At 42.5% G+C, this 23,924-nt stretch overlaps 1 protein-coding gene across 1 annotated transcript; it reads left to right on the top strand.

Annotated features, from left to right (window-relative positions):
- Positions 1-20,739: 20,739 nt before the first annotated feature.
- On the top strand, positions 20,740-23,539 carry RNF26 (ring finger protein 26). The gene has a single exon (XM_037067552.1). The coding sequence runs from the start codon at positions 21,346-21,348 to the stop codon at positions 22,633-22,635; it is 1,290 nt and encodes a 429-aa protein (XP_036923447.1). The 5' UTR covers positions 20,740-21,345; the 3' UTR covers positions 22,636-23,539.
- The last annotated feature ends 385 nt before the right edge of the window (positions 23,540-23,924 follow it).

The raw sequence follows: 23,924 nt of genomic DNA, 5'->3' as shown, positions 1-23,924 counted from the left end.
TCTGCCTCCTTGACCCCCATTCCCAGTGGCTGGGGCTTCAAGAGAACTTGAAAAGTGGAGAGAGCACAGGATTTGAAGTCATCGACAGTCCCAAACTAGATCAGACCAGTCTGTGCTCTCCTGTGGCACTTTTCCTTTACATCCCATGTACAGAGATGTAAAGCAACTGGAAAGTGCTTGCTCACCTTTGTTCTCAAACACCTGGCTGTAAACTCCAGGAAGGATCTGGTGGCTTTGAGGCACCCCTGCCACTTATCTCGGGCAACTGACTGAACCATGACTGTTCAGAGGGAACAGGGCAGTGCTAGAATGAGGAAAGAAGCCACTCATATTTAATGTATGTATAGTGCTTTGCAACGTAGATGTTTCCCTTATGGGTCATTTTCATCGCTGATGTTTATCTTGATCTTTGCAACAAAAAAAATAAGGAGACCAAAGGACAAAGAATTACACGATTTAAAGTCACACAGCCTGTGAGTGATGAAACTACATGTTTTATTGTGATAAAATACACATAACAAAAAGTTACCCTTTTAACCATTTTAAGTGTACAATTCAGTGGCATGAAGTACATTCAAATGTTATGCAACCATCACCACTGTATAGTTCCAGAACTTTTCATCACCCCAAGGAACTACAGTTTGAATCAAGATTTAACTCCAAAACCTATGCACTATACCTGTAATAATTTATACCTGAGTTAAGTAAACATATAATGGAAATGAAAGTAGTGGATTGAATGTCACTGGATAATGTGGTATAAACGGGAAGTGTGACAGGGATTCAGAGAAGAGAACATTATTGTGGATCTCTGCCTTCACTAGAATGAAAGGGGGCCTCTTCCTTATGTCCCCCACAAGTGACTGAGACCCTCTTTGCAGTCTCTGCTCCTTTCCACATCCAACTTGAGATGGGAAACAACACTTTAATACATCCCCTTAAAATAGTCTGAATAAACTCCACACTGTAGGGTACTATGCAGCTATTTAAGGAATAAGGATGATCTATCTCTATATGCTGATATGGAGTGACGACCAGAATGTACAATAATTTTAGATTAAAAAGCTAGCATAGCCCGGGCTGGTGTGGTTCAGTGGGTTGAGTGCTGGCCCAGGAACCAGAAGGTTGCCGATTCGATTCTTAGGGCACATGCTGGGGTTGTGGGCCAGGTTCCCATTTGGGGGGCTACAAGAGGCAACTAATCAGTGTATCTCTAGCACAGCAATATTCCTTCCCCCCTCCCTTCCCCCTCTCTAAAAATAAATAAAATATTTTTTTAAAGCTAGCAATAGAATTGTGTATTGGTATATACATAGTTACCTTTTGGTATATATATAGTTACCTTTTGAATAAGAATGGATGAATAATTTATATATTACATATGTTTATACTTTCAAATAGAAACAATGAAAGGACCAAACCCAAACACAAATAGTTACATAGAGAAAAATGGAAGAAACAGGCCACTCTCAATATTTACTGGGCCAGGTCAGAGTACAAAGGAAGGCTTACCTATCATGTCAAAATACTTGAATTATTTGAAAGCTACCTAACTGTTAAATATGCTCTATCCTCTTATCTTGACAAATATACTTTCTAATGACAACATTCAAAATATGTAAAGCTACGGTTTTTGTAAAATTTAAAGTAAAACAAATCCAAGATAAATTAATGATTATTACATGCTTGGGTATTCTCATGATAAGTCAGCAAATGTTTGGATAGATAATAAAGTCATATACAATTTATAAATGTATAAAATTTATAAATTTTATACATGTATTTCATGAAATTAATTTTTCTTGCCTTAATTTTGGCAAAATCCCTAATTATATTGTTATAATAATTTTCTCATAATGTATTTAGCTAGTAATGCTAAATTAAGTTGACCTTCCTTGCATTATTGCTTTTTACTTTTATCTTTTTTAAAGATTTTATTTATTTACTTTTAGAGAAAGGGAGGAAGAAAGAGAGGAAGAGAAACATCGATGTGTGGTTGCCTCTCACACGCCCCCAACTGGGGACAGGCCCACAACCAGGCATGTGATCTGACTGGGAATCACACTGGTGAGGCTCAATCTACTAAGCCTCACCAGCCAGGGTGCATTGTTGCTGTTCAGATGTTTTAAAAGGTAATTTCAATTTTGAGAAATTTTGCCTCACATTGAAATTACTAATGTTTTTTAAGCAATACTTAGATTCAGAATTCAGTCATAAATTTTATGTCATGTTCATTGTCAATAAGTCACATATAAGAAATATTTTATCTCAGAGAATATTTTTTCATCATATAAATCTTTATCATTTATATTGTCATTTAAATCATTTCTTAGTGCAATACTGTATGTAGATCTATTTGGTGTTTTGTTTTGTTTTTTAAGATTTTACTTATTTATCTTTAGAGGGGAAGGGAAGGAGAGAGGGAGAGAAATATCAGTGTATGGTTGCCTCTGGTGTGTCCCCTGCTGGGAACTGGCCTGCAACCGAGGCATGTGCCCTGACTGGGAATCGAACCGAGGTTGTTTGGTTCATTGGCCCGTGCTCAATCCACTGAGCTATACCAGCCAGGGCTATTTGGTGTTTCTTTTTGTTAAGATTTTACTTATTGTTAGAGAGAGAGGAAGGGAAGGAGACAGAGAGGAAGAGAAACATGCTGATCGCACTCTGGATTGCACGTAGCTTTTTTTTTTTTTAATTTAGTAATATAAACTGCAAATCACCCTATATTATAGGGATCTTACTTATTCCTTTTTTTATTTTTTAACAGTTATATTGTACTCAGCCGGATTTACCTACCATAATTTTGTCAACCAATCTTCTGTTTGGACTTTTAAATAATTTTCTAATATTTTGCAATTAAAAATAATGTTGCAAATTTAAAATAATGTTGCAATTAAAAATAATGTTGATAAATTTTTATTTTGTGGAAAGTATCTTAATAGTAAATTTGTAGAATTGAATTGCTGGGTCAAAGGGTCAAAGCATATTTAGGTTGTTTTGTTGTGTTTTTTAAATTGTGGTAGAAAACACATACTACAAAATTTGCCATCTTAACAGTTTTAAGTGTACAGTTGAGTAGTGTTAAGTACATCTACATTGTTGAGAAATAGATCTCCAGAATCTTTTTTATCTGGTAAAACCAAAGAGCTATACCTATTAAACAAAAACTCTTCCTTTCCCTTGTCCCTTTGCTCCCAGTAATGACCATTCTGCTTTCTGCTTCTATGAATTTGATTACTTTAAATAACTCATCTAAGTGAAATCATACAGTATTCATCTTATTGTGATTGGCTTCTTTCACTTAGCATGTTTTCAACTTTTATCCATGTTATAGCCTGCATCAGAATTTTGTTTATTTTAATGGCATAATAATATTCCATTGCACGGATATAACACATTTTCTTTATTCATTTCTGTGCCAGTGAACACTTGGATTTTTTCTACTTCTTGGCATTGTAAATAGTAGTACTACTGTGAATGAGACAGGGTAGTAAGAAGCTAGGAAAATTCCTGGGCAAGTGGAATAGAGAAACTGAGATAAGAAAATTAAACAAGATCAAACAATTTGAGCAACTTACAGCTAGCTGATGAATCACAAGACCTTACCCCCACTAACCAAGGACACTTGAGAGAAAATAGTTCATACCTCTCCTCCCTAACCAGAGAAAAATCACTTAAATTTCCCTAGTCTGGGAAAATAGAGAACAGAGACCCAGTTAATGTCATTTGTGCCAGCTAAACCCAAGGACAGATGAAGTCAGGGGAAGAAATAACAAAAACCCCTTAAGAGCCCAACAGATCCAAGATAGAAAACAGTATAGCAGACCAAAGAATATTCCCAAACCCTTCTATGCTCTCATTTTGACGCATTAGCATATTAAAAATGCACCTAGAAAGCTGATGAATTTTCTGCTGAAACCCTCCCTTAAGATTCTTACCTGCAGATAAAAAGCCCTCAGGACAAAGACTTAGTGTGGGCTCACTCTAGAGCGCACCCATGCCCCATCCCAGGCATGAACTTTTTACTTCTCTTTTAAACTCTAAGCGCCCTGTAAGACTTGTAGCCAGAGGAGCAGTGGGCCCCCGCATCTCTACCCAGGCTTATCCCTGATCTAGTCTCCAAGGTCTCCTTTTTCTCTGACTTCCTGGTAAGCTAAAAGCAGCCCCACATAGGCTTACTCCTTTCCTATAACTTTTCTATGGAGCCAAAGCAGAGCACCGCCTAGGCTATCCTGTTGCTTCTTTTATGCTCAGCCCTTCCTTGTTTCACTGTCCCCAGCTTTAATAAATTTATCCATACAGTCACCTGGACTCTTGCTGTGAAATCTTTCCTACACGAAGTCACAAATCCACACACTACCAGCTGGCCTCAGGCAGACCTGCTCAGGGCCAGGCTCCGGTCCCGTAACACGAACACAGGTGAGCAAACATCACTTTAATACTCCACTTTCGATTCTGTTGCATGTATGTACTCATACACTAGTGAATAGACTCGAAATGAACTCTTGCACATGCAAGTAGGTGAAGTCTGTTGGTATGCCAGTACCACACTGTCTTGATCACTGTAGCTTTGTAATAATGTATATGTAGATATTATAGATATTGCAAACTCCTCTTCACTAGGGTGATAACATTTTGCTTTCCTACTAGCAAATGTGTGAAATTGCTTGTTTCCCCCAGAATTTTGCCAACAGCCTATACTGTCAAGTTCATTTTCCTTATAGTTTATTAGAATGCAGCTTCTTTAGATTTAGAACGTATTTAAAATAAGTTATTTAATCCTTTCAAAAATAAAACAAGTGTTGGACAGTAACATGCAAAAGAATTATTCTAAACATGGACCTGACCTGATTTACAAAAATGAACTCATATATCTAAATGTAAAATGCAAAACTATAAAACTTCTAGATAACATAAGAGAAAATATAAGTGATCTTGAGTTTGGCAATGACTTTTTTGCACAATACATGAAAGAAAATAATTGATAAATTTAAGTTCATTAAAATTAAAAACTTCTGTGAAAGACAGTAATAAAAGACTAAAGAGACAAGACATACACTGGAAGAAAATATTTGCAAAACACATAGCTGATAAAGAACTGGAATCCAAAATACAATAAACAAAGAACATTTAAAACCCAACAATAAGAAAATAAATATTCCAATTAAATAATAGGCCAAAGACCTTAATAGACCCCTCACCAAAGAAGATAAACAGTTTACAAATATCCAAATGAAAAGAGGTCAGCATCATTAGTCACTGGGAAGTTGCAAATTAAAACAACGATGAGATGCTACTATATACCTATTAGAATGGCTAAAATTCAAAACACTGACAACATGAAATGCTATCAAGGATGTGGAGGACTTCTGCCAAGATGGAGGTGTAGGTGGAAACACTGTGCCTTCTCGCACAACCAAGTTTGAATGCAACAAAGGTTTGGAGAACAAAGACGCAGCCAAAGAACAGAAAATTGAACTATACAGAAGTCCGACAACAATGAACCATTCAACTGGACCGGTAAGAGGGGCGGAGCCAGCAGTGGAACAGGGACAAGCAAGAAAGATCCCTCGAACCCAGGCACCCAGGCAGCCCAGTGACTGGCGACCCAGTAAGGGCTCGGGGCAGCGGGCTGGCTGCGGTCACACTCGCGTGCAGATAAACCAGCAGAGGAGTGAGCAGTGAGATGGACCGCACAGGCCCCAGCGGGCAAATCCAGCAGCAGGCTGACCTCGGTTGCACATTCGCGCTCAGTGGGACAGACCGCAGGGCCTGCGGTGGTGGCAGGAGGTAACAGAGGGGGCCCGCTTTCCTTTGGCCCCGCCCCCACATACAGCGTCACAACCTAGCGACTGAGTGGCCCGGCCCTGGTGAACACCTAGGGTTCTGCTCCTCATACGTAACAGGCATGAAGATAAGATAAGATAAAATTCAAGGAGTTCATCACCACCAAACCTTTATTATATGAAATGTTAAAGGGACTTATCTAAGAAAAAAGAAGATAAAAAACGTGAACAGTGAAAGGATAGCAAATTCACAGTTACTAACAACCACACCTAAAACAAAAGGAAACCAAGAGGACAGCTAGTTCAGGAGACGAACCATAGAAATGAACACATGGAAGCCCTGGCTGGGGTAGCTCAGTGGATTGAGCGCGGGCCTGCAAACCACACGATCGCGGTTCGATTCCCAGTCAGGGCACATGCCTGGGTTGCAGGCCAGTTCCCAGCAGGGGACTCAGAAGAAGCAACCATACATTGATATTTCTCTCCTTCTCTCCTTCCCTTCCTCTCTAAAGATAAATAAATAAAATAAAAAATTTAAAAAAAAAAAGAAATGAACACATGGAAGGTTAGCAACAGGGGAGTGGGAGGAGGAGAAGGGGGGAGAAGATACAGAGAATAAGTAGCATAGATGGTAGGTAAAAAATAGACGGGGAGGGCAAGAATAGTAGGGGAAATATAGAATCTAAAGAACTTGAGACACGTGGTCATAAACTAAAGGGGGAAATGGTGGGGGAGGGGGTGTTCAGGGTGGAGGGGAATGAAGGGGGGAATAGAACAATTGTAATGGTATAATCAATAAAATATATATTTTTTAAAAGGATGTGGAACAACAAGAACTCTCATTCATTGCTGGTGGGAATGCAAAATGATACGGCCACTTTGGAAGACCATTTGGCAGTTTCTTAGAAAACTAAACATACCCTTATCATATAATAAGTAGTTGTCCTCCTTGGTATTTACCCAAATGAGTTAAAAGCATATGTCCACACAAAAACTTGTACATTGATGCTTACAGCAGCTTTATTTATAATTACCTAAACTTGGAAGCAACCAAGATGCCCAATAAGTGAATGAATAAACAAACTGGTAGGTACATCAGTCCAATAAAATATTATTCAGAGATCCAAAGAACTGTGTTATCAAGTCACAAAAAGACATGGAGGAACCCTGACTACATATTGCTAAGTGAAAGTAGCTAATTTGAAAATGTTATGTACTGGACTTCTGGCCAAGATGGAGGCATAGGTGGAAATACTGTACCTCCTTGCACAACCAAACTTAAGGACAACAAAGACTTAGAAACAAAAACACAACCAAAAGAGACAGAAAATTGAACTGTACTGAAGTCCGACAACAACAAATCATTCATCCAGACTGGTAACAGGGCCGGAGTTGGTGCTTGGCGGAGAGGGGTAGTGGCAGGAAAAAGCAGTGGTTGCCGGACTAACACAGGTGCACAGGCGGCAGTTGGCAGATCCCAGGTGTAGAGTGGCAATAGGCAGACCCAGTGAGGGTGCAAGGAGGCTGGCTGACCATGGTCACACATTCACGCACAGATAAAACAGGAGGGAAAACGAACAGTGAGACAGACCGTGCAATGCAGGGCCTCAGTGCCAGGAAATAAAGCTTAAAATCACCGATTAGAAAAACTTTTAGGGGTTGAGGTGCCAGGACAGGCTCTCAGTCTCACAGAAGAATTCATTGGAGAGACACACAGGGTCCTAAAATGTACACAAGCCCACCCACCTGGGAACCAGCACCAGAGGGACCCAATTTGCTTGTGGGAGGTGGGAGAGGAGACCAAGATCCGAGAGAGAGGAGCAAATGCCATTGCTCCCTCTCTGACCCCACCCCCACATACAGCATGACAACCCAGACATTGGGTTGCCCCGCCCTGCTGAACCTCAAAGGCTCCACCCCTTACTATGGAATAGACACGTCAGGACAAAAAAAAAATGGCCCAAATAAAAGAACAGATCAAAGCCACAGAAAAAATACAACTAAACGATAAGGAAATAGCCAACCTATCAGATGCACAGTTTAAAGCACTGGTAATTAGGATGCTCACAGAATTGGTTAAATTTGGTAGCAAATTAGATGCAAAAATGAAGGCTACACTAAGTGAAATGAAGGAAAATACACAGGAAACCAATCGTGATGGAAAGGAAACTGGGATTCAAATTAAGGGAGTGGACCACAAGGAAGAAAAAAAATGATCAAACAGAAAAGTATGAAGAAACAAGAATTCAAAAAAATGAGGAGAGGCTTAGGAACCTCCAGGACATCTTTAAACGTTCCAACATCTGAATTATAGGGGTACCAGAAGAGGAAGAGGAAGAGCGACAAGTGGAAAACTTATTTGAAGAAATATTAAAGGAGAACGTCCCCAATCTGTCAAAGGAAATAGATTTCCAGGAAATCCAGGAAGCTCAGAGAGTCCCAAAGAAGTTGGACCCAAGGAGGAACACACCAAGGCACATACATCATAATTACATTACCTAAGATTAAAATGAAGGAGAGAATTCTAGAAGCAGCAAAAGATAAGGAGACAGTCACCTACAAAGGAGTTCCCATCAGACTGTTAGCTGATTTCTCAAAAGAGACCTTACAGGCATGAAGGGGCTGGAAAGGAGTGTTCCAAGTCATGAAATCCAAAGACCTACAGCCAAGATTGCTCTATCCAGCAAAGCTTTCATTTAGAACGTAAGGGCAGATAAAGTGCTTCTCAGATAAGGTCAAGTTCAAGGAGTTCATCATCACCAAGCCCTTATTATATGAAATGTTAACGGGATTTTTATCTAATAAAAAGAAGATTAAAAATATGTACAGTAAAATGACAACAAACTCACAGTCATTAACAACTACACCTAAAACAAAAACAAACTAAACAAACAACTAAAACAGGAACAGAACCACAGAAATGGAGATCACATGGAGGGATAGCAACAGGGGAGTGGGAGGAGAGAGGGGGGGAAGGTACAGAGAATGAGTAGCATAGATGGTAGGTAGAAAATTGATAGGGGGAGGGCAAGAATAGTATGGGAAATATAGAATCTAAGGAACTTGAGACATGTGGACATAAACTAGAGAAAGGGGGGAATGGTGGGGGAGGGAGGTGCAGGGTGGAGGGGAATGAAGGGGGGGAATAGGACAACTGTAATGGCATAATCAATAAAATATATTTAAGAAAATAAAATAAATTAAATTAAAAATGGGCAGAGGGTCTGAATACATGCTTCTCCAAGGAGGACATACAGATGGCCAATAGACATAAGGAAAGATACTTCACATCACTAATTAAATAAATGCAAATTTAAACCATGATGAAATATTCCTTCATACTTGTCAGAATGGCTATTATCAGTAAGTCAACAGCTACTAAATGTTGTCAAGGATGTATAGAAATGGGGCCCCTCATGCACTGTTGGTGGGATTGCAAACTGGTGCAACTGTATGAACACTCTTCAAAAAAATTAGAAATAAAACTATCTTATTACCTAGCAATCCCACTTCTGGGTATTTATCCAAAGAAATCCAAAACACTAATGTGAAAATATATATGAATCTCTATTTCCATTGCAGTACTATTTACAATAGCCAAGATGGAAGCAACTTTTAAAAATATATATATATTTTATTGATTATGCCATTACAGTTGTTCTATTTCCCCCCTTCATTCCCCTCCACCCTGCACACCCCTCCCCCACCATTCCCCCCATTTAGTTCATGTCCATGTGTTGTAAATTCTTTAGCTTCTACATTTCCCATACTATTCTTGCCCTCCCCCTGTCTATTTTCTACCTACCATCTATGGTATTTTTTCTCTGTACCTTTTCTCCCACTCTCCTTCTCTCACTCCCCTGTTGCTAACCCTCCATGTGATCTCATTTCTATGGTTCCACTCCTGATATTCCACTCCTGTCCTCTTAGTTTGCTTTTGTTTTAGGTGTGGTTATTAATTACTCTGAGTTTGCTCTCCTTTCACTGTTCATATTTTTATCTTCCTTTTCTTAGAAAAGAAAGATAAAAATTATTTAAAAATGTTAAGTTCCTTTAACATTTCATATAATAAGGGCTTGGTGATGATGAACTCCTTGAATTTGTCCCCTTATCTGAGAAGCACTTTATCTGACCTTCCATTCTAAATGAAAGCTTTGCCAGATAGAGCAGTCTTGGATGTAGATCCTTGCCTTTCATGACTTGGAATACTTCTTTCCAGCTTCTTCTTGACTGTAAGGTCTCTTTTGAGAAATCAGCTGACAGTCTGATGGGAATTCCTTTGTAGGTGACTGTCCCCTTATCTCTTGCTGCTTCTAGAATTCTCTCCTTCATTTTCAACTTGGCTGATGTAATTATGATGTGCCTTGGTGTGTTCCTTCTTGGGTCCAACTTCTTTGGGACTCTCTGAGCTTCCTGGATTTCCTGGAAGTCTATTCCTTTGCCAGACTGGGGAAGTTCTCCTTTATTATTTGTTCAAATAAGTTTTTCACTCGTGGCTGTTCCTCTTCCCCTCTGGTACCCCTATAATTTGGATGTTGGAATGTTTAAAGATGTCCTGGAGGTTCCGAAGCCTCTCCTCATTTTTTTGAATTCTTGTTTCTTCATTCTTTTCTGTTTGGTTGTTTCTTTCTTCCTTCTGGCCCACTCCCTTGATTTGAGTCCCAGTTTCCTTTCCATCACTATTGGTTTCCTGTGCATTTCCCTTCATTTCACTTAGTTTAGCCTTCATATGTTCCTCTAATTTGTGGCTAAAATCAATCAGTTCTGTGAGCATCCTGATCAGCAGTATTTTGATCTGTGCATCTGAAAGGTTGGCTATTTTTTGGTCACTTAGAATTATAGGCTCTGGGACTTTGAGCTGTTCTTGAGTCATAATGTTTGGTGTGTTCCCACTGGTTATGTATGAGGGGCGGAGCCTTAGGTGTTCACCAGGGCTGGGCGACCCAGTTGCTGGATTGTGACACTGCATGTGGGGGCGGGGTCAGAGAGGGGGAAAAAATGGCGCTTTGCTCTGCTCCTCTCTCCCTCAGATTTCTGTCTTCTCTGTGACTTCCCACAAGGAAAGTGGGCCCCTCTGGTGCTGGTTCCTGGGTGTGTGGGCCCGTGTACTCCCCAGGACCCTGTGGGTCTCTCCAACGAACTCTCTGTGAGCCTGGGAGCCTCTCCCGGCCCCTCGACCCCGAGAAAGTCTTTCCAGTTGGTGCTTTCAGGCTCTAATTCCTGTTGCTGGGGCCCTAGCCTGAGCGATCTGTCTCACTGTTCACTCCTTTGCTTCGTTTATCTGTGCGTGAATGTGTGATCGCAGTCAGCCAGCCACCCTGTGCCCTCACTGGGTCCTCCTGTCGCCTCCCCACGCCTGGGATCCGTGAACCACCTCTGCCTTTGCTCCTGGGTCGGTGGGACTTAAGGATCTTTCCGGCCCGACCCCACTCTGCCTCTAACTCCACCCCTCTTACTCGTCTGGCTGGGTGGTTCGTTGTTGTTGAACTTGCATACAGTTCAATTTTCACTGTTTTGGCTGCGTTTTTGTTTCTAAAATTTCACTGTCTTTAAATTTAATTGTGAGAGGTGGCACAGTGTTTCCACCTACGCCTCCATCTTGGCTGGAAGTCCGAAATTCTTGATATAAAGCTGGTAGTCCTGAGGATAACAGAATGAGGCATCTAGGGATTCAACAATAAAATCTTCTGTACCCTTGTTTGTAAAGCCTACCAGCAATTTCAGTTATTTGCTGATAAACCTTCTCCTTTCACAAAGAGGATAGTTGTATCTGCACTTGATGAAGCTCTAGGTTCACCAGAGATATCTTCTTCCTCTTTATTGTCAGACAAATCTGTGTATTCATCTTCAAATCTCTGCTTCATCATCTTTATCTTCAGTTATTGAAACTTTCACTGAAGATGAACCTTTCTTCATCTTTTGTAAGATTGTGAGTTGCTGCTATTGAGCCTCCAGGGCTGTCTTGGAGCAAAAGGGTCACAGGGAACATGAGCCAGATTCAGAAATATTGTTTAAAACCTTTTTATTGTTTCTGTGATTTCCATCATGATCAGCACAATTGAGGTCTAGTAAAAAGCTCAACTATGTACACATAGTACAAAAAATGCTTCTGGATTTTTGGTCAAAATTCTAGCTTGTTCACCTCTACCTTTACAAACCACATTAGTCTTGTTATCATGAACTTGCCTTCAACAATCTTTTAAATCAATGACTAAAACTGTAAGTTCCTTTTTTTCCGGTCCTTATCTTAAGTTAAAAAATGGCTAAAACCAATTAAATATGTTTCACCTAGACTTCTATATGTATATATACAAAATTTAAAAACTATAAATATTGCAAATATTCTTCAGCCACTATTGAAAATACTGAATCAATTTCAGAGTGCTTATGGAACTATAAATCACTGGGCCCTTGTGTGGTACTGACAGAAACAGGGTGGAGGGGACAGATGAAATAAAATCTATGAATGGACATTTTTATACAGTTTTGACTTTGGGACCCTGTAAATGGTTTGCATAATTGAAAAGCAAAGTTAAATTCAAAAGGAAACAGAATCTAACTGTAACCATGGTGGTAATATAGATTTTACTAAATGCTTGATGGGGAAGTGAGAGGGAAGGTTATAGTACACACAATGCTACAAAACAAACTTACCAAATTAGATATTCTTTCATGGTTTTATTCAATATCTTAATCCACAAGCACCACAACATCTAAGAACCCCTCCTAGTCTCAGCTAGGATCTCTCCCCTAGTAGGAAAAAAAAAAGGTCCTATAGAAAGAGCAGAAACCAATTGTTCCTCCAGCAGGCCCCTTGGGACCCACTGCATTTTCCATTACAGAATTCTGCCAGTATAGCATCTCCAGGCCTTCAGTTTTCTCAATATCTGGTTTACATTCTTCTCAATCCCTGGGACATACACTACTACACACCTTGAACTTCCTGCCTAAAGTCAGTTGATGTCAGTTCTTCCCAACAACACTTCCTAGTCTTCCTTTTCTGCCTCCAAATAAATGATGACCCCTACTTTTGCAACTGTGTGTTTGAACTAGTTTTTATCTGAAAACCAGTCTCGGAGGAGAAAGAAACATCATCTAGTCAGTAGAGATAGTGCCTGGATCAAACCTGAATCACTGTTTCCACAATCACCCCAAGGGGAGTGATCTATAACCTCTCAGCATTGGGAAGCACCTTGGTTTCTCACAAGGGGCCATCCCAGAACTTGTTTTCATTGTGGTCACATGGTACTCTCACCCATTATGTTTCTCTCTTAAGAATATTTTGTAGTAATTCATTTGTCACAAGAATTTTGGCCACAGGTAACCTCTGCTTGCCCACAGCAGGGTTGCCAGCTGAGTCAAAGGTTGTGGCTCACTCAGCATGACTTCGGCTGGGTAACACCTCAGATCATTCAAAGGGGAGGCCATGGTATCAAACTAATGGAAATACTGTCTTAGAAGATCCTTCCAACTCCATGAAGGCCTTTCTCTGTCTGCAAGGCTGGCTGAATAACTGCACACAATGCAGGCACAGCAAGTTTGCTGAGTTTGATTTTGGATACACTGAGTTTGAAGCAGCAGTGAGATATCTAAGAACTGACCATGTTCAGGAAGCAGTCAAAACCTGAACTTTGTAAGAGAGATTCAGACTGAAGAAGCATTTAAAAATCATCATGTAGCAAGGAGAGGAGCCACGACTAAAACAGAAAGACTATGGGAGAGGGTAATGTCTAGGAACCAAAGGTGGAGGAAGTAGTCGCTGGTGTTAAGTGTTGCAGGAAGGTAGATTAAAACTAAGGTAGATTAAGAATTCGTCACTGGACAAGTAAGATTTTTGAAGAGGAGATGTTAGCAGTGTGGGATCTAGTATTTTGAAGGTCAGGTGGGTGTATTCTCCAAGCTTTAAAATAGGACAAAACGTACAGTGGGACAATAAAAACAATAGCAGCAACAGTAACCATAAAAGACCATGATCTGAGCAGGAGGCTAAAACAAATCTGTGTATTATTTTCCTTTGTTTAGAGAAATTAGCATTTTGTGGTTAGAGTTTTAAAAAATATTTATTTATTTTAAATTATATTTTATTGATTGTGCTATTACAGTTGTCCTGATTTTTCCCCCTTGGCCGCCCTGGACCCTTCCCTCAGGAAGCACCCCTATTCCCTCAGGCAATCCCTCCACCATTGTTCATGTTCATGGGTCATGCATATAAGTCCTTTGGCTATTCCATTTCCTATACTGTACTTTACATCCCTGTGGCTATTCTGTAACTACCTATTTGTACTTCTCACCTCTCCACCCACTCTTCCCCTCCCCGCCCTCATCTGGCAATCACCTGGCAATTAACTTTTCTCTTGCTGCTTTTAAGATTCTTTCTTTAACCTTTGGCCTTTTAATTATGACGTGTCTTGGAGTGGGCCTCTTTGCCTCCATCTTGTTTGGGACTCTCTGTGCTCCTGGACTTCCATGTTTATTACCTTCACCAAATTAGGAAAGTTTTCTTTCATTATTTTTTCAAATATGTTTCCAAATTCTTGCTCTTTCTCTTCTCCTTCTGGCACCCCTGAGATGTGAAGTTTCAATTTCTAGACGTTTTACCAGAGGTTGCTTACACTATGCTCATTTTTTAAATTGTTTTTTCTTCATGTTGTTCTGATTGGTTGTTTTTTGCTTCCTTATGTTCCAAATTATTGTTTTGATTTTCAGCTTCATCCACCCTACTTTTTTCCCCTGTCAATTGTTCTTTATTTCAATTAGTGTATCCTTTGTTTCTGACTGGATCTTTTTTATGCTGTTGATACCCTCACTAGGTTCCTTGAGCATCTCTATAAACAGTGTTTTGAACTCTGTATCTAATAGATTGCTTATCTCCATTTTGTTTAGTTCTTTTTCTGGAGTTTTTTTTTTAAATACTCTTTTTTTATAAATTCTTTTTTTTTAAATTTTATTTATTTATCTTTAGAGGGGAAAGGAAGGAGAGAAGGAGAGAAACATCAATGTATGGTTGCCTCTCGTGAGTCCCCTGCTGGGAACTGGCCTGCAACCCAGGCATGTGCCCTGACTGGGAATCGAACCACGATCGTGTGGTTTGCAGGCCCGAGCTCAATCCACTGAGATACACCAGCCAGGGCTTTTTCTGGAGTTTTGATCTATTCTTCCATTTGGGCCATGTTTCTTTGTCTCCTCATTTTGGCAGCCTCCCTGTGTTTGTTCCTCTGTATTAGGTAGAGCTGCTATGGCTTCCTGTCTTGGTAGTGTAGCCTGTAGGTGGTAGATGTGTCTTGTAGGGCCCAGTGGTACAGCCTCCACCATTACCCAAGCTGGGTACTCAAGGTGCACCCTTAATGTGCGGTGAGTACACCCTCCTCTTGTAGTTGATCCTTGACTGCTGTTGGCAGGTTAATGGGAGGGATTTACCCAGGCCAGTCAGCTGCAGGGACTGGCTGTGACCACTCACCACCAACTGCTGCCTTCCCTGGAGGATCAGCTGTGCAGGGATAGGGTGATGGTGCTCTGATGTTGTCTGTAGGTGTTCACTGGGTGTGCAGGGTCTGACATTTTCTGGGTGGTGTAGGCCAAATTCAGCCCCCACCTGTGTTTTGCCCAGGGCCACTCTGCCTGAGCTATAAAGCAATCCTAGAAGGCTGCTACTTGTGCTGGGCTTGGAGATTCTCAGGAGAAGCCAAGATGTGAGTCTAGACTGGCTGCGGCTAGTGCCAGGCCTGTGGTCCCATAGCAAGATGTATTGGGGTTGGGAGCTCACTGAGGCTGTTGCTTGTTGAAAAGATTTAGAGTGTTGTGAAGCATAAGTCAAGAGCAGCCATTCATATGGAAAAGAAGCTTGGGTGGGCCTGCAAGTTGGGTGGAATGGAGTTTCTTGGGATATCAAGAATAGGGCAAAAAGTGTCTGGTTAATAGTCTTAGCTATGGTACCTGCCTGCCAGCTCTGTGGCTTTATGGAGTGAGGATTCAGAAAAGAGATAATGGCCTACCTTTCTGTCTGGGAGAAGGCTGTCCCCAGCTCTCATCTTGATGCCAGACTATAGGGGACCATTCCGTGTGGCATGGCAAATGTAGCCCAGCTCCTATTCAGAAAGGCCAGTGGGGAGTGAGATCAGCACATAGAACCCACATGTTTTCCCCACAGGTTTTCCTGTGGGGAATCAGGTCTGCATTGTACCCAGGCTGCTATGAAGCTTGATTTTGCTAAAACTCCCTCACCCTGAATTGAGGCAGAAAATGTTTACTGCATATCTCTAAAGTAACATCCTAAAATCTGTGCTAAACCTCCCAAGTATGGAGTGTAACCAATTCAACCAATTTTCCCCTTGATCTACAACATCCTTCTCTTTGAAGTAATTGGCAACATTCTTTCCTTTGTTATCTGTAAAAGGTAATCACCTACAGTGAAACTGTGTATAGTAAATGAGGATCATCTTTGATGTAATGTACCCAGAAAAGCAGTAAAAGCCTGTTCAGGCAGGGGTTGGGGCTCTCTCATTTAGAGAGCAACCATGCCATCCCTTTTTCTCCACAGGACTTCTGTAGTCCGTGTGAATTTGTCCATCACAGCCACAACACATGGACCCTGCAGGCCAGGGTCTGCATTACCAGACACTTCGCTTTCTTCCTGTATGCCACTGGTGACTTTCAATCTGCCACCCTGGTGCTTGAGTTTAGAGGGAGTGAGTCTGTGTCTGTGTGCAGGATCCTGAAGAGGAACTGCTTGGGACTCCAGAAGTTTCTTCCACTGACTCAATCCCAGCTGGATTTTTCAGCCAGAAGTTAGTGGTGCTTATCTTCCTGGTACTGGAACCCTGGGCTGGGGGTGCTTGTTGTGAGGCTGGGACTCCTCACTCCTGAGATATCCCTCCTGTATTTTTATCCACCAAATGTGAATGTGGGATCAGCCCATTCCATGTCTGCACCCCTCCTACCAGTCTGGATGGATACATTTTTTTAAATTCCATAGTTGTTAGACTTCCATTCCATTCAATTTCTGACGTTTCCGAGTGATGGTTGTTCTATATTTTAGTTGTAATTTTGATGTGGTTGTGCAAGGAGATGAGCCGTGTTTATCCATGCCACTATCTTGACTGGAAGTCTCCTGAAAACCTTTTTGAATGCAAAGAAAAGGTTTATTGGGCCCTGGCTGGTGTAGCTCAGTGAACAGTCTGCGCACAGTCTGCGAACCAAAGGGTTGCCAGTTCGATTCCCAGTAGGGACACATGCCTGGGTTGCAGGCCAGGTCCCCGGTGGGGGCCATGTAGGAGGCAACCATGCATTGATGTTTCTCTAACTCTCTCCCTCCCTTTCCCTGTGTAAAAATAAATAAAATCTTTAAAAATAAAAAAGATGGTCATCTTACTAAAAAAAAAGGAAGAAAAGAAAAGGTTTCTTGGGTCATACTGCTATCCAGAAAAGGTCCTGGAGCATGCAGTCTTAACCACCAGCAGTGCGGCCAGGTGGAAGAGATAATAAATGTCCTCAGCCCTTGAGGTGACGGGGGCTTTTATGCATTACATTTTGAGGAAGAAAGATGTAAGTTGTTTGAAAGAATTTACATTGGTTACAGATAAGGTGGGTGGGATAAGGTGAAAGGAGGTCAGTCTATAAAAAATACTGTTATTTTGAAAATTTTATTTTTCAGTTACAGTTTGCATTCAACATTATTCTGTATTAGTTTCCGGTGCATGGCATAGTGGTTAGAAATCGTACACTTTACAAAGTGTTCCCCTTGGTATTTCAGGGAGCCACCTGGCACCATACATAATCATTACAACATTACTGACTAGAGCTCCTGTGCTTTACTTTATATCCCTGTGACTACTTTCTAACAACTGATTAGTACTTCTAATCTCCACCTTTTCTACACAGTCCCCCAACCCACCTCCCTCTCTAGCATCCATCAGTCTGTTCTCCATGTCTGTAAGTCTTTTTCTATTTTGTTTGTTTATTTTGTTCTTTAAATTCCACATATAAGTGAAATTATATAATATTTGTCTTATAAGTATCTGGCTTATTTCCACTAGCATAATACCCTCTAGGTCACAGGTGGTAAACACAAGACCCACAGGCTGAATCTGGCCCTCCACCTTGTTTTATCTGGCCCAGAGCCTTGTTTCTACCCAGTGGCAGCGCCCAGCTCCTAGCCCCTAGTTAAGGAGTAGTTACATTTATACAGTCCTAAAGTTACATTTGGCCCTTTGAAGGCAACTGCAAGGCTGATGTGGCCCCCCCAGTGAAAATGAGTTTGACACCCCAAGTCTTGATCATCCATGCTGTCACAAATGATAGGATTTTGTTCTTTTTATGGATGAGTAATATTCCATTGTATATATGTACCATTGCTTTCCCCCCACCCATCTCTTTTTCCTTCCTTCCCCTTCCTTCCTTCCTTCCTTCCTTCCTTCCTTCCTTCCTTCCTTCCTTCCTTTCTTCCTTCCTTTTCTTTCTTGAGGGTAAGGGAGAGAGAAAAAGTAGGAAAGAAACATCAATGAGAGAGAAACAGTGATGTTGCCTCTCATATATGCCCCAACCAGGGACTGAACCTGCAACCCAGGGTATGCCCTGACTGGGATCTGAAGCGTTGACCTTTCGCTTTGTGGGATGATGCCACATCAATCAGGGCAATCTACTTGTCTCTTGATGGACATTTGGGTTGGTTCCATGCCTTGGCTATTGTAAATAATGCTGCAATATTCTTTTGAGTTAGTGTTTGGGGTTTCTTCAGATATATACCCAGAAGTGAAATCTCTGGGTCACAAGTCAATTCCATTTCTAATTTTTTTGAAGAACCTCCATATTGTTTTCCACAATGGCTTCATCACTCTGAATTCCTACCAACAGTTCCCCACAACCTCACCAATACTTGTTTGTTGATTCATTGATGATAGCCTTTCTGATAGATGTGAGGTGATACTTCACTGTGGTTTTAATTTTCATTTCTCTAATGATTAATGATGTTGAGAATCTTTTCATATGTCTATTGGCAATCTGTGTATTGTTTTTGGAGAAGTGTCTATTCAGGAGCACCTGAAAGATTCCATCCAAAATCTGCTAAAACTCATTAAAAAATCAGTAAAGTAGCAGGATACAAAATAAATATTTAGAAATTGGTTGCATTTTTATACTCTAATAATGTGTATTTTATACACCAATAATCTCTATCAGAGAAATTAAAAACTAAATCCCATTTACAATTGCATAAAATAAAACACCTAGAAATTAATTTAACCAAGGAGGTAAAATGCCTGTACTCAGACAATTATAAAACATTAAAGAAAGAAATAAAAGAAGATACAAATAATCCTGGCTGGTGTGGCTCAGTGGTTGAGTGCTGGTCTGAGAGTCAAAGGCTCACTGGTTCAATTCCCAGTCTAGGGTACATGCCTGGGTTTCAGGCCAAGTCCCCAGTAGGGGGCACACAAGAAGCAACCACACATTGATGTTTCTCTCTTTCTCTCTCCCTTCACCCCTCTAAAAAATAAATAAAACCTCTTAAAAAAAGAGAAGATACAAATAAATCGATGCCTATGGATAGGAAGAATTAACACTGTTAAAATGTCCATACTAAACAAAGCAATCTATAAATTTAACACAATTCCCATCAAAATACCAATGGCATTTCTCAAAGAACTATATAGATAATCCAAAAATTTTATGGAAACACAAAGGATCCTGAACCGCAAGAACAATCTTGAAAAAGGAGAACAGAGTTGTAGGTATCACACTACCTGACATCAAACTGTAGTGTCAAACTATACTACAAGGCCACAGTAATCAAAATGGCATGGGACTGGCATAAAAACAGACACAAAGATCAATGGACAGAATAGAGAACCCACAAATAAACTCATGCCTATGTGGTCAATTATTCTATGACAAAGGATGGGTAAAGACAGTTTTCAATAAATGGTGTTGGGAAATTGGACAGATATATGCAAAAAATGAGACTCACCTTCTCACACTACATACAGGAATAAATTCAAAATGGATTAAAGACTTAAATATATGACTCGAAACCATAAAACTAGAAGAAAACATAGGTAGTAAAGTCTCTGACATTTATCTTAACAATATTTTGTCTGACATATTACCTCACACAAAGGAAACAAAGAAAAACTAAACAAATGGGACTACATCAAACTACAATGGTTTTGCACAGCAAAATAACCCATCAACAAAACGGAAAGATTACCTACTGAATGGGAGAAGATATTTGTCAATGACACATCTGATAAGGGGTTAATATACAAAATTTATAAAGAACTCGGACAATTCAACATCCAAAAAAACCAAACCACTCAGATAAAAAGCAAACATAATCCCTCCCCCTCCAGCAACACAAACATTTACTATTTTTGATTGGTTACAGGCAACATATAGTGGCCACTAGTAGTCGATTCAAAGCTCCAACATGCACTCTTTTGTTAATTGGCCCATAGCTATTAACTGGTTAATTATTCCCTTCTCTTTCTCTCAATTTCCAGCAGCTGTTACTTAATTTAAAACGTCTCAGAGTTTTTCTCCTGTCACTATCTCAGTTTTTTTATCAGTGGCACTTTAGGGAGTAAAGGATTCAGGCAGTGATCAGGGATGGGTAAAGGGGGACAGAGACTTTCTGGAGTTCAGCCCAGCGTGGAGATGAAGAGTTCATTAGAAGTAGGAAATTGAAGCAATGGTGACTAGGGAAAGGATACCCTCCCCCTCTCCCTATCCTTTTTTTTTTTTTTTTTTTTTTGGCAGACCACAACGGCTTCACAAATATATATTCGGATGGGGGTCTCAACTGGCCAATCACTGCCTCAGGAAGGCGGAGATTTAAGTCTGTCCCCTCCCCTTCTTTGAGCGTCTTTCAAACGGACCAATGAGTGCTCGACGTCCCCTGCGGTTGGCCCTAGCTGATTGACCAGAGTCCGTCGTCCCTCCCTCTGGCCACGGTTTGTCCCCACCTCTTCGCACACAAGATGGCGGCGCGCAGCGGCGTGGAGGTCGGGTCTGGAGTTTGCTGAGGTTCACTCCCTTTCCCACTCTTTCTTTGGGCGCAAAGCGCCGCGAGCCCAGAGAACGGGGGCCGGGCGGGGACAGGGGAACCTGCGTAGCTGGACCGCGAGCCCGCGTCCAGCCTGCGCCTCCCCACCCGGCCCCGGCCCCGGCCCAGGCACCGGCTCTGGCCCTATCCCTATCCCAATCGTTCCGGGTCTCTTCTCGTTCTGACTGATTGCTTGGCTGTGGTACACCAGCAGCAGATGAGGACTCTCCTCCACTCCGGGCTCACCTCCACTTTAGAAATGTTTGGCTTCTCCCCACCCAAACAGCCAGCCTTCAAAACCGGCACTCCTGGACCGGCACCTGGTCCTCGTTCCCTCCACTGAGACCCCACTCACCTCTAACTCACTTCCTTTTCAGGTTGTTGATTCTCTCCCTTAATTGGAGACTTCTCACTTACCTTTCCAATTAATCCCTGACCACCACCCCGTCCCCAGTTTTTGGCAGCCTTGCCATTTCCATCAGCCAGGAGCCAGACTTCTTTTTGACTAACCTCTGTAGCCCCATCATGGAGGCTCTGTACTTGATGGTGAATGGTGTGGCCCTAGTGCTGGACGTGCTGACCTTAGTGTTGGACCTCAACTTCCTGCTGGTGTCCTCCCTCCTGGCTTCCTTGGCCTGGCTTCTAGCCTTCATCTACAACTTGCCACACACTGTACTGACTAGTCTAATGCACTTGGGCTGCGGAGTACTGTTTTCACTGCTGGCCTTGATCGAAGCCTTCATCAGATTCATTTTGGGGGGCTTTCAGGCCTTCTGTACCCTGCTCTACAGGTGCTGCTCAGGCCTGGAGAGCTTAAAGCTCCTGGGACACCTAACCTCTCATGGGGCATTGAGGAGCCGGGATATACTGCACCGATGCATCTTCAATGTGGTCTCCAATGGCCATGCTTTGTTGCATCAGGCCTGTGACATCTGTGCCATTGCCATGAGCCTGGTGGCCTACGTGATCAACAGCCTGGTCAACATCTGCCTCATTGGCACTCAGAATCTCTTCTCCTTATTGCTGGCCCTATGGGATGCAGTGATGGGGCCACTGTGGAGGATGACGGACATTATGGCTACCTTCGTAGCTCACATTTCCAGCAGTGCTGTAGCCATGGCCATCCTTCTCTGGACCCCCTGCCAACTAGCACTGGAGCTCCTGGCCTCAGCTGCCCACCTCCTGGCCAGCTTTGTGCTTGTCAATCTCACCAGCCTGGTGCTAGTGGCTTGTGTGCTGGCAGTAACAGTGACTGTGTTGCATCCAGACCTCACCATGAGGCTGGCTATGTGGGCACTCAGTCAGCTCCATGCCTGGCCATCCTACCACCGGCTTCGAGAGGATGCTGTGTGGCTGTCTCACCTGGTACTGGGCTTAGATACTTGGCGCCGAGCCTGGAGCCGTAGCCTGCAGCTGGCAAGCTGGCCAAATCGGGGAGGGGCACCTGGGGCTCCGCAGGTTGGCCCTGGGAGGGTGCCCTCAGCCAGGACCTGGCAACAGGACACTCTTCCTGAAGCTGGGACCAGATCAGAGGCAGAAGAGGAAGTCAGAGTGACAGCGGCCAGGGGCAGGGAGAGACTTAATGAGGAGGAGTCTACAGCTGGGCAAGACCCATGGAAGTTGCTGAAGGAGCAGGAAGAGCGGAAGAAGTGCGTCATCTGCCAGGACCAGAGCAAGACAGTGTTGCTTCTTCCCTGTCGGCACCTGTGCCTCTGCCAGGCCTGCACTGAAATTCTGATGCGCCACCCAGTCTACCACCGCAACTGCCCACTCTGCCGCCAGGGCATTCTGCAGACCCTCAATGTCTACCTCTGAAAACTCCCACCCTCCTTGCCGACTCCAGCCCCACGCTGCTCACAGGCATCTGTAGTAGAACAGGGTTAACACCTGATCTCTCCATCCTGGCTTGAATCCGCTTCTGTCCCCCTGGCTGTCATGCCAAGCCTCCAAGCCATACATCCAGGACACTGAGAGATGAGATACCCTGGAAGACTGTGACCTGGGTGGGGGCAGGGCAACAGCTTCTCTTGAGTCTGGGTCCCTGTGATGTTGAGGGTGGTATGTTACTATGCCAGACCCTGAGACTGTTTGCTGTGGACACCCCTCCAGCTTGCCAGGGCCCAAATGCCAGCCTCTGAGGCTCCCCTTCTCTGCTTCTGGCTTTTCTGTTGGGGGTTTGCAGGTCCTCTCCCTGGCCCTTCCCCACTGCTTCCCCAGCTTTTTTAGCCACAGCACATCAGTGTCATTTGGGTATTTTGGCAATTCAAGGGCCTTGGAATGATCTTGAACCTTTGCTTTCAGGCACAGTTCTTGTGCCTGATAGGTTTAGGTTTTGGGTACCCTTAGAGCTACCAGTTTTGCCTGTCATGATCTTATGAAGCACCCTTCAAACAATCCAACAGCTGGGGTCAGGAGTTTATCCCTGAGGGCAGGGTATGTATCTGCATCTGACTTTGGGACCATGAATCCTCATACCCCAGCTCCACTTGGAGCTTCAGGAGAGAGAACCAGATTTCTATTTCTATTTCTAATCCTTTCATTCCCCACATCACAGAATAATGGCATTCCCCTTTTGTTTCTCTTCCTGGCATTGGGGAGGGTAGACTATGCACATTTCACTAGGGTCCAAACAGTAGGGGCCAGAACCTAGGGGTATGCAGTTCCCTGAGGGGTCTCCTGGCTCAGTTTCCATTGAATAAAGTTTTGTTGACAACTGACAGCCTGTGTGTGCATCTTTGCAAGGGTGGACAGTTGGTTAGGGTAACTGACACTATAGCAGGGCCCTTCAGTCCTGCTGGAGTCACAAGTTTGGTTGGTGGGGGAAGAGAATGATAGGATGCTCTGTGCCTTGGTGAAAGTCGATGCCAGATGTGGCTGGATTTCATCACCTCCAATTTGTGCCCTCATCCACATGGCTTTTGGAAAGCCCTTTTCTATTTTTGCCAGAAGTTAAGCCCTAGTAGAGAGAAGTGTGAATTTCCACATCCCAGGTTTTCCTCTGGTGCCAGTCTTCCCATAAGGAAACTTGGGTTGGGGTTCCTGTCACCTGGTGTCCAGTCTATTCTCTGAGCCTTGCAAGAGCTAGTGCTTGTCTCTGTCTCAGC

Source organism: Sturnira hondurensis, unplaced genomic scaffold, assembly GCF_014824575.4.
Source record: "Sturnira hondurensis isolate 20B ecotype Veracruz unplaced genomic scaffold, ASM1482457v3 Scaffold0017284, whole genome shotgun sequence".
Classification (NCBI taxonomy): domain Eukaryota; kingdom Metazoa; phylum Chordata; class Mammalia; order Chiroptera; family Phyllostomidae; genus Sturnira; species Sturnira hondurensis.
The sequence above is the reverse complement of the archived record's forward strand: the minus strand, read 5'-3'. Positions and strand labels throughout refer to the sequence as shown.

What these genes read in the sequence shown, in the direction of transcription:
- RNF26 (XM_037067552.1), top strand. Translation starts at nt 21,346, where the DNA reads ATGGAGGCTCTGTACTTGATGGTGAATGGTGTGGCCCTAGTGCTGGAC.